This window comes from Labeo rohita, chromosome 4, assembly GCF_022985175.1.
Source record: "Labeo rohita strain BAU-BD-2019 chromosome 4, IGBB_LRoh.1.0, whole genome shotgun sequence".
NCBI classification, from domain to species: Eukaryota; Metazoa; Chordata; class Actinopteri; order Cypriniformes; family Cyprinidae; genus Labeo; species Labeo rohita.
Genome location: NC_066872.1, coordinates 26,807,654 through 26,819,032, shown reverse-complemented (window position 1 = coordinate 26,819,032; position 11,379 = coordinate 26,807,654). Strand labels below are relative to the sequence as shown.

Sequence of the window (11,379 nt, the reverse complement as noted above, 5' to 3'; positions counted from 1 at the left end):
ATACTGACCAATTATCAGTATGGTTCTGATATATTGTGCAGTCATATTATAGCCTAATGCATCGTATATAGCCTATATTACTGAAGGAGCCACTGGAAATGTCAATATTTATGTGTATATTTTTATGATAGCAGTATAAACATAGGACAAGCCTAATCCAATGTACAGTAAAAACCTACATGCTGTTCGCTCTGGCCTTTAGCAGTTTAAAACCCATGGTTCAATCCAGAGCAGAAAAGCAGCAGTCGGAGATGACCAGTTATGTTTTATAATTCATAAAGCAAGAGGGGGTTTGCTCCCAGGCCTACTTTCATATTAAACAAACTCCAGTTTTCCACTCAACCCCAAGCCTCTCGTTCTACAATACCTCCCGTTCTGATTTAGCAGCCACTGGAGAATGGAAAATAAGTCTTATGGATTTACAGGATATAATTAGGAAATCTGTTCCAGAATTCTGTTTCTGTTTTTCAGCATTGTTCTTACGCACGAAAAAGCAAAACTTGATATGTGATTTGGGACGTGTAGAAGGCAACAACTACGCATAGCGTACAGAAATGAATTCCAGAAAACAAAAATAACAATGAGGCCAAGTTTCACAGTTGTTTGTTTTAATGAAATTGTGCCGACATACAAAACTATTTCATATTTAAATTAACCACAGTATGACCACAAAACGGCAGAATTTTTGCCCTGATATCTATTTAAAGTATGACTTGATACAATATCAAGCAAAATACAGAAAGAAATCATTTTGCTCCACAAAAATGCAGAGTATATAAATTATATAAATAGAATTGTGGTACTCTGAGCGCAAATAACAATTACAATATACAATTCCCACAAAGTGCGCTATCAAAAATCAAACACGCGAAGCACCAAGCATCCCTCCCCTCATGCCTTCATCCCTATCCCTCTAGGTTTATTGCACACCACTATCAATCCGATCAAACAGCTGATGAATAAAACTAAGCCAACTACTATGAGTCCGATCTGAAAGCCCTCCAAAAGGTCCATCCGAGCAATCAGCTCGCTCTTGAACATGTCGGCCGTCTCATCGTCCAGAACTGCCGTCTAACACAAATAAAAGACAAAAATCTTACAGTCAGCAAGCAGTGAGGCGATACCTAATCCTACTCTGATGAAACAATCACATGGTCCAGGGGTCAGACGTGTGAGATTAGCTGTTTATGGACCGTAATAATTCTTCTGATATATCAGATTCAAGATTTCAGAAATTACTTTGTTGGTCCAATGGGTCTAAAGTACCCATTTAAAGGGGAGATAACAGATCTAGAGTGGACTTATTGTATCTAAATGCTTTAGTTGGACCTAACACAACCCACAGAATATAATCAAACACTGTACACATCATATCTGCATGTATTATGTAATATATGCTTAATAAAAAAAGGAGGTAAAGCTTTATTTGACCTAAATGCTTTAAATAAATCTAAATGTTTTAGACGAGCACAACTGCTTTAGTTGGACCTAAATGCTTTATTTGAGGGGTGCCCAAACTCGATCCTGGAGGGCCGGTGTCCTGCAGAGTTTAGCTCCAAAAACAGTTATACACACCTGAACCAGCTAATTAAGCTCTAGGCATACTAGAAACTTCTCGACAGGTGTTCTGAGGCAAGTTGGAGCTAAACTCTGCAGGACACCGGCCCTCCAGAACCGAATTTGGGCACCCTAGCTTTATTTTGATCTGTATGCTTTAATTCAACCTAAATGCTTTGTTTGGATCTATATGCATTAAGTGGAGGTAAACATTTTTCCATCATTACTCCAGTCTTCAGTGTCACATAATTCTTCAGAAATCATTCTAATATGCTGATTTATTACTTTTATCATCAATGCTGGAAACTGCTTTTTGGAACCTGTGATACTTTTTTAGGATTCTTTGATGAATAAAAAGTTAAAAAGAACAGCATTTATTCAAAATAGAAATCTTTTCTAACAATTAAATTTTTTCTATCACTTTTCATCAGTTTAACACACCCTTGCTGAATAAAGCCAATAATGTTTTTTAAAAAAAGAAGGAATAAAACTTGACTATAAACTTTTAAATGGTAGTTTATATTGTTACAAAAGATTTCTACTGTAAATAAATGCTGTTATTTAAAACGTTTTATTTATTAAAGAATCCTAAAAAAAAAAGAATCACGGGTTCTGTTAATAAATCAGCATATTAGAATGATATTTGAAAGACTGTGTGACACTGAAGACTGGAGTAATGATGCTGAAAATTCAGCTTTGATCACAGAAATAAATTACATTTTAAAATATATTCACAAAGAAAATAATTATTTTACATTAAAATTTTGATTTTTGATTAAATAAATGCAGCTTTGATGAACATAAGAAAATTCTTAAAACAACAACAACAACAACATTAAAAATCTTTTACATATGGCAATACTAAGGTTATTATAGCTGCTTTATTGGACATGTGTGCTTTAGCTGGACCTAACTGCTTTAATGAAATACATGCTTTATTAGCGCTTACCTCATTCACCCACAAAATAGGGAAAATAGTGTTCTCCTTGATTTTGTTTAAAATTCTGTGAGAGAGACAGACATACAACATTATGTTAGGCTGTGCATGTATGAATTTAGCAAAGTGCTCGTGCATCCATGACAATGTGTGATGTCTGTTTATGCACATACGTAATACTATCCGACGGGCCGTACAGCATGTTGAGCTGAAGTCTTTTTGCAAATCTCAGCGTGAAACCTGTAATCTACAAATGACACAAGATGCATAGCCATTATCTTATCTTAAAGCTTTTATTATCTATTTATAAAAGAAAACCTGTGCAAACTGAAATGGGTTCCTCACCGGTTCTACATCCAGAAATATGGTGTGCTCCTCCAAGCTTGGGTTCATTCCGATTACAGCTTCCTGGATATCACTGCTGGCATAGAGGAAGTGGGGTAGGGAGATGAATACTGGGGTTCCTGATGAAAAATATTGAATATGAGAAACTCGAGAGTGAAAGAATAACGCATTCAGTAAGCTTTAGTTTAAATGTTAGTCTTAGTTGACTTTATAAGAGGTCCAAAGCACTGACCTCTACAGGCAGTGAGGTCAAGAAGTCCTGCCATAGTGCAATTTTTGGTGAGCTCAGAATTTGTACAGTAGCACATGTTGTCTGGGTTCTCCACTGGAGAGGCCAGAGCTTCAGGTGGCAACATGTAGCGATACACATCGATTCCCTTCAGGTTAACAGTCGCCTCATATACACCAGATATTGACCTAGAGGAGAAGCACAATATTTATCACAAACGTACGTGTTGCAAAAGGGCTAGAAGTGTTTCATCATATTAACTATCGACATTACCATCTTCATACTGAACAGTATATCAGTTGTTTTATAATTGATTGCTCATCAAGGCTGCATTTATTTAATTAAAAATATTGAAAAAACAGAAATATGAAATATTATTACAATTCAAAATACCATTTTCTATTTTAATATAGTTGAAATCTCAGTTGATTCATGTGATGGCAAAGACATACACAACGACATATACGCTGTCGTTCAGACGGTTGGGATCAGCAAGATTTTTAATGTTTTTTTTTAAAAAATATATTTTCTGCTCATCAAGGCTCCGTTTATTTGATTAAAAACAGAAAAAAACTAATATTTCAAAATATTATTGCAATTTAAAAGTGTGTGTTTTTTATTTTAATATATTTTAAAATAGAATTTATTTCTGTGATGCAAAGCTACATTTTCAACATCATCATCAACTTCAGTGTCACATGATCTTTCAGAAATCATTCTAATATGATGATTTATTATCAATGTTGGAAGCTTTCCAGGAGTTTTACAGGAATACTTTTTTGATTCTTTGATGAATAAAACATTAAAAAGAACAACAATTATTTAAAATAGAAATGTTTTGTAACAATATATACTACCATACAAAGTTTGGGTCAGTAATTTTTTTCTTTCTTTCTTTCTTTGAAAAAAACTAATACTTTTATTCAGCAAGGATGTGTTAAACTGATAAAAAAGCGATAGTAATGACTTATACTGTTAGAAAAAATTTCCATTTTGAATAAATGTTGTTCTTTTTAACTTTATATTCAACAAAGAATCCTGAAAAATATTACAGGTGCCAAAAAAAATATTAAGCAGCACAAATGTTTCCAACAATGATAATAAATTAATATATTAGAATGATTCCTGAAGGATCAAGTTACTCTGAAGACTGGAGTCTGATATCAATGGCTGATGAAAATTCAGCTTTGCATCACAGAAATAAATTATATTTTAAAGTATATTAAAATGGAAAACTGTTATTTTAAATTGCAATATTATTTAATAATAATAATATTTTTCTTCTGTTTACTTTGATGAACATAAGAGACTTCTTCAAAATAATAATAATAATAATAATAATAATATAATTTTATATAAAAATGTTTTTTTCATACATTTAATGTGTCCTTGCTCAACAAATAATTCACTTCTTAAACAAAAAAAATCTTTCTGACCTCAGTCTTTTGAATGGGAATGTATATAAATTGTATTAAACTGATATAATAAAATGTTATATTTTGGCAAAATATTTCCCTTGTTTGAAAAGTATCCTTTAGATTGTGTAATTCTACATTTGATTTGATATTTTGCATTGAATGCAATAACATTCATACATTTTTTAACACGTTTTAAGTGTCTGAATACTTTTTTACCCATTGCACATGCATGGATGAAAACATGAGGAAAAAACAGATATTTCAAAAGCCTCAAGACATCTCAGTAATACATTTTTAACACTTATCATGTGACTAAATTAAAAAAACTGTCTAGCTTTGATCTCCTGCAGTTCTGGCTTCGCAGTCACTCATGAGGTATTATGATGAAAGTGATAGAATGCTGGCATTGCTACAGTTTTTTTTCCCTTGACATTTATGACCCTTCAGAAGAGAAGGAGCGGCCTGACCTCTGGTGGTAATGACAAACAAAAACTGGACGCATGAAACCACCTCCACCTGGATACATTATATGTGTATACATCAGGATTCCAGATCAAATCTAATTGGACGCGGAGAGATAAAACTCCATAAACCCTCATGGAGAAGACGACACTTTAATCAATAGATTATGGGAACATTGCTGATGAGTGGTATTTCAAAATAAACAGTGTCCTCAAGTATTTGGAAATTTATATCTCTAATAAAACGCATAAATGACATATCAAAAGGCATTTATTGATTGTAAAGAAAGCATAAGCAATTGCCTAATAATCATCTTGAGACCAGCTGGTTAAAAGTTAGTTCTGAGACAGAAGTTAGTTTTAAGAAAAAAACTAAAAGGAAGTAATCTTTATTATATTAAAGCGTATTTTTATTTCATTTTCTTTTTTATTTTAAGTTTTTAATTCGAAAATACCTGCAGATATCAGAAGAAAAGAAGAACAGGGGATCTTTCTTGTCCAGGAACGGGTGGAAGGAGGAACCATCTGTTGACATGTGAATACAAAATTGAATAATGTGATTATTGTGTGAAATATTACATTTGTAGAACTTTATTTTAGAAATCTTAGAACACACCAACAGATGTTAAATAAACCAAATGATTAATGAGACCTGCACACTACTTCATTATTGGACACATTCACCACAGTTTTAAGCCAAAAGCTTTGGGACGGAAGTCATACCATATATTTGCAAATATGTCAACGATGATGTAATCACAATTAATTCAACATCAATGTAATATGTTAGAGGAAAACTTGCCTGTTCCGTTTATCTTGTTGCAATAAGGGTCATTCCAGTAGCTGAGTGATCTGTACAACATTAAGTTTTTTGATGAGATTATTATTTAGTTTTACTAATGTTTCTTGAATGTAACTTCATTGATTACTTAAAACATAAAATTACTGACAGTTGATTCTATGTACACCATATTTACATTCAAGGTCTGGGTCAATTTTAGAGAACAACAAACCCATCTACAACCTAAATAACCATGTTACACAAATTCTTCATGTTAATATAAGATAAACTTACGTTTCACCCTGCCAGCGCTCAATCGTGGCAACCTTATTGATGTCATCTTTGCCTGTGAATACAGTGTATGGTCCATCGATAGTGTCATTGTACTAAAAGAAAAAACAAAGGTACATAAATTATGATTTAAAGACATTCAGACTTAAGAGAAATTTTGTGGATTAGCTTCAAGGCCAATCTATAATCAGTTTTCATTAATGCATTCATGGGGTTCACTCGAAATGATAATTTGCTGAAAATTACATTATTACACCACTTGCTCACCAGTGGATGGGTGCCGTCAGAACGAGAGTCCAGACAGCTAATAAAAACATCACAATAATCCACAAATAATCCAAACTCCAGTCAATCAATTCATCTTGTGTGACACAAAAAAATACATGTTTGTAAAAAACAAATTAATCATTAAGATGTTTTAACTTCAAAACCATTGTTTCTGGCTAAATTTCTAGAACAATGCATTTTCCAGTAAAAAAAGCCATCTTATCTGAATCAGGAGAGAAATACACTCAGATGAAGCACCGTTTTCAAGTGAAAACAGTTTTAAACACATAGATCAGTGGATTTTGATATGAAAGGACACCAGAGGACAGATTATCATGGATAATGGATTCATATATCGTGGATATTTTTGCTAGAAGGGACAGTTTAAAGTAAAAACACTTCAATGAACAAACATGCAACTTTTCACTTCACAAGACATTAATATGTGGACTGAAGTCATGCTGATTACTTGTGGATTATTTTTATCAGATATTTGAACCATAATTCTGACGGCACCCATTCACTTCAGAGAATCCATCGGTGAGCAAGTGATATAAAGTGATGAAACTTCTCCAAATCTGTTCCAATGAAAAAAAAAAACACTCCTCTACATCTTCAAGGCCTGAGGATGAGTAAATATTCAGAAAATATAATTTTTGGGTGAACTATTTGCTTTAAACATTCTTACACCTTACATTCTTAGTTCTTGTGTTACATGTTAATTTTTTGCATTTGTTGATTTTTGCATATGTTGTATTTTAGGACTTTCTGTATATATGATATGTGACCCTAGACAACAAAACAGTTTTAAGGGTCCATTTTTTAAAGCTAAAAAGATTTATACATCATCTGAAAGCTGAATGAATAAGCTTTACATTGATGTATGGTTTGTTAGGATAGGACAATATTTGGTTGCCTTTAAAGTTGTCCAAATGAAGATCTTAGCAGTGCATATTACTAATCAAAAACTAGGTTTTGATATATTTACGGTAGGAAATTTACAAAATAGCTTCATGGAACATGCTCTTTACTCAATATCCTAATGATTTTTGGCATAAAAGAACAATCGATCATTTTGACCCATATTGTTGGCCACTGCTACAAATATACCCGTGCTACTCCAGACTGGTTTTGTGGTCCAGGATCACATAGTTTATCAATTATGAAGATATAAATATGCTTTATTAGCAAGTAAATGCCATTAAGCGTCCTTACTGGATAAAAAACTCCAAGTGTGCTGCCCAGCATTGGGTCTTTGTAGCCCCACAACAATTCCTTAACAGTCCTGTTCTGGAAGAGACTGGAATTGGAGCGCTGGATGAGCAAGTTTGCAAGTTTATGATCTAGTAAACTGTAAACACCCTGCAAGAGAAGAAAATAAAGTTTAAGTTGATCACAACACAAGTATGGAATCACATAACCTGTCATAAATTCATCTGCCTAATAAAACCCTTGGAATCAACAACACAAATAAAATTTCTTTGCATGTATTACCTCTTAAAAAAGCACTTTTATCTGACTGAACACCACCTGCAATTATGAATATCATCTATAACAATGGATATAAAGTAGTGAATACGCAGGTCTGTCAGGATACAGATAATCGCAGGTATCAACATTTTATCTTTTGATATCATAAACTTTGACTTGCTTCAGAACTGACAACCTGCACTGAAGCAATGTTATTAATATCTGGAGTTAGCAACCTTAGACATGTGAGCTTATGCTCACCAAGGCTGCATTTATTTGGAAATACAGTAAAAGAGCAATCTTGTGAAACATTTTTGCAATTTAAAATAAGTTCATTTTAATATATATATATATAATTGTGAGGGCAGAGCTGAGATTTCAGCAGCCATTTTTCCAGTCTTAAGGATTATGCATCACATTAACCTGTCATGGTGGAAATCAGAGAAGGAGGAAGACAGAAGGGCAGGGAAAAATAGCAAGAGATGGTTGTCAAAATACATACTGCTACAGCTAGATTGAGCGATGTGAACGTGTCCTCCTCTGAGCCTACTGACAAGCTAGGCTGAAAGATGGCACCCGCCGGTAGCAAAAAGGACACAGTGTAGTTATCATTGAAGGTGATATTTCTCTTGGGGATAAAACGCGTTCTAGAGAACAACAGAAAGGATGAGAGCACATTAGACCACTAAGAAATACACTCTGACTATTTAGTGGCTTAAAATTGCAAGAAAAAATAAAGTTAGGTGGTGTTTTATTGCTCATATCACTATACAGCAGAGAAAGCCCACAGTTGAAGAATGTGACCCATTTAAACACATAGTTAAGTAGTGATGTCAAACGATTAATCCTGATTAATCGCATCCAAAATAGTTTTTGTTTACATAATAAATATGTGTGTGCTGTGTATATTTATTATGTATTGTATATGTATTATATTTTATCTTAAAAATATTTATATATAATATCAATTACATGAATATAAATATATACACATATATACAAGTAAATATTTCCTAAATATATATTGTATGTGTGTGTATTTATATGTACAGTACATAATAAATATACACAGTATACACATATAATGTAAACACAAACGTATTTTGGGTGCGATTAATATATAGCGCAAAAGTACTCACATTTCAGTAAACAGTTACTTATATTATTTTAGAACATGACAGACATAAGGATGGAGTATCACATTTGACTTATTATCTCATCAGATAAATTAGTGCTTATCCACATACAATGATTAAATATCTTTTGAACAACCTTGAAGTGCTTATGTTGATATTGTCTATACGTAAGCACTCAGAAGTAAAAACGGTCTATGCTTTGGCAATTGTGATTCTTTCGGCTTTATTTTAGGTAGCTCAAAATGTTTTTGAGTACATTTAAAAAAAGATCAAAGAGTGAATTTGATCTAGATTTTACTTTCTCTACCTTTAGATAAAGAAGAATTATATTTAATATGTATATATACACTGCCCTCCAAAAGTTTGGAAACACCCCCGGCAAAGTGTGGTTTCAAAGTCAGACATGCCCCTTTGCCAGCTGTGATGCCTGGTTACTGGTTTACAGTTTTTTAAAAGATTTTTGGGCCAGCACACCTTAATAGCTTCAACAATTGATTGCCAATTAAGTTTAGAATACAATGAATTTAGGCCCAGATTATGCAGAGCTGTAATAGTGGTGTAATGGTGGAAATTCTGATGAATCGAAAAAAAATTCTATATATAAACTGTTTATGTAATAAAATATGTTTCTGTAGCTTGTGTTGTCCCTTATCAGTGTAAAATTATCACAAATTAAAAAGGATTCATGCCAATATTGTCCAAAACCCCACTTTTCTAGGGCGTTTCCAAACTTTTGGAGGGCAGTGTAAACTCACACACTTGCACATATATATTTAAGAAAAATATGTAATATTTATATATGAAATATGTGTACGTGTGTATATAATTTAAAATACATACAGTATCAATATAAACTGATATACAGACATTTTTATTTACATACATACACATTTATGTGTATGTATTTATATATACACATTATATTAATGTATATTTGTATATACATTAATCACGATTAATCGTTTGACAGCCATATTTTGTTTACATGAGTACATTAATTGAATATCTATCTATATAGCAAGTCTCACCTGTACGTGTATGGTCCTTTCTGCACCAGCACAGGTTTGGCTCCTTGTTGTAAAACCTCATCAGGGTTCTGCACATTAAACAGCCAGAACTGCCTGTATATTGGTATGTCTACAGACGTCCAGGTGTCAAATGCTAAAGTCCCGTTTTCCAAAACTGTTTCCTTTAAAGACACAAAACATGCTTAGCATCAGATACTTGTAACACTTTTTATACTACATTGTGTATTTCAGTACAATTGAAATGGGGTGGGCTGGGGCAAGTTGTCACAATCCAGTGAACACTTCTCAACATGGTGTTATTTTCCATCAATTTCAGAATAGGCACACAGCTTTAAGTCTACAACAATACTACCGAAGATTTTTCAATGCTTCTTGCCTTGGAAGAGAAATAGAGCTCATTTAACACACACTATCATTGACCTTGACACCATGAGGTAAGCTGCTGTTTAAATACATTAGATATAAAATACTGTCTAATATACACAGCATATCTTTATGAATAATGTTTTAGATGCTATTTAATGGATATTAAGCGAAATTTAAACAGTAAAACTGTTTATGAGCAAAACACGTAATATTGATTATAAAAGACATGTGACAACTTGCCCCAACCATACATTTATTTATAAAAAAAAAATAATAATAATAAAAAAAAATGCCGTTGACCCATAAACCTCATTTTAATTAAATCTCATACATCATTGATAGTTCGTTGTACACTACATTGGCTGTTCCTAAATTATTCAAAATATTTCTCCACAGCAACTTCATCATGTACTGTACATCCCTTTCTGCATCTGCAAATGCATGTGCGCCGAATATTGATATGAAAAAAACGACGACTTACCTTGTGCACGGTGTTTTCAATGAACATATCGCCCACAGGGATGAGAATCACGCCCAGCACGGCGATCAGGGCGCCCACCACGGTCCCTGTAATGAGCCCGCATTTCAGATCACAGCAGGTCATGATGGCGAGCAGCAGCCTGGACCAACACTGACCGGCGGCGCGTAAGGTGCGAGCATTAGGTCGTCCTGAGAATTATGTAAGTTCCAGGGATCGAAGGTCGCAGAGGAGGAGATTTAAGACTGGATTGCTGCGTTATCACACCCGGAGACCCTCGTTAAGACGGAGTTATCAGAGCCCGATAACGCACTTCTGGGCGGGGAGCGGGCGCGTAACACACGGCATTCAGAAGCCAAGGCCAATGTCAGTATCAGTCGAGAGCTGAGCTTTAACACAGTTTACACTCAACAGTGACTATCTATTCGACATCGACTTCGAAAAGTCTTGAGAGAGTCAGAAAGAGAGAGAGCGAGAGACAAAAAAGCAAAATGGAGAAAATATTTCTAGATTAAATAGAACAGTATTAATGTTGATATAATTAAATAGTTTCTAACATTATCCAATTAATTTTTTTCTTAACTGTTGATTTTAATTTACTTTTAAACATTATAT

The 11,379-nt window shown here is 33.6% G+C and overlaps 1 protein-coding gene across 1 annotated transcript; it reads right to left on the bottom strand.

The window, feature by feature from the left end:
- Nucleotides 1-599: 599 nt before the first annotated feature.
- On the bottom strand, nt 600-11,113 carry cd36 (CD36 molecule (thrombospondin receptor)). The gene is made up of 12 exons (XM_051107525.1): nt 10,768-11,113; nt 9,921-10,081; nt 8,259-8,403; nt 7,502-7,648; nt 6,023-6,114; nt 5,750-5,799; nt 5,403-5,472; nt 3,072-3,256; nt 2,840-2,958; nt 2,668-2,741; nt 2,507-2,561; nt 600-1,071 (listed from the first exon to the last, which is right to left on the bottom strand). Exons 1-12 carry the CDS (start codon nt 10,888-10,890, stop codon nt 892-894), a joined length of 1,401 nt encoding a protein of 466 aa, XP_050963482.1. The 5' UTR covers nt 10,891-11,113; the 3' UTR covers nt 600-891.
- Nucleotides 11,114-11,379: the final 266 nt, after the last annotated feature.

Excerpts from the sequence above, each read along its gene's own strand:
- cd36 (XM_051107525.1), bottom strand. The coding sequence starts at position 10,890 with ATGACCTGCTGTGATCTGAAATGCGGGCTCATTACAGGGACCGTGGTG. Across the intron at positions 7,649-8,258 it reads CGCTCAATCTAGCTGTAGCA|GGTGTTTACAGTTTACTAGA; the intron begins GTATGTATTTTG and ends CTTCTCTTGCAG. Across the intron at positions 2,742-2,839 it reads TATTTCTGGATGTAGAACCG|ATTACAGGTTTCACGCTGAG; the intron begins GTGAGGAACCCA and ends TGTCATTTGTAG.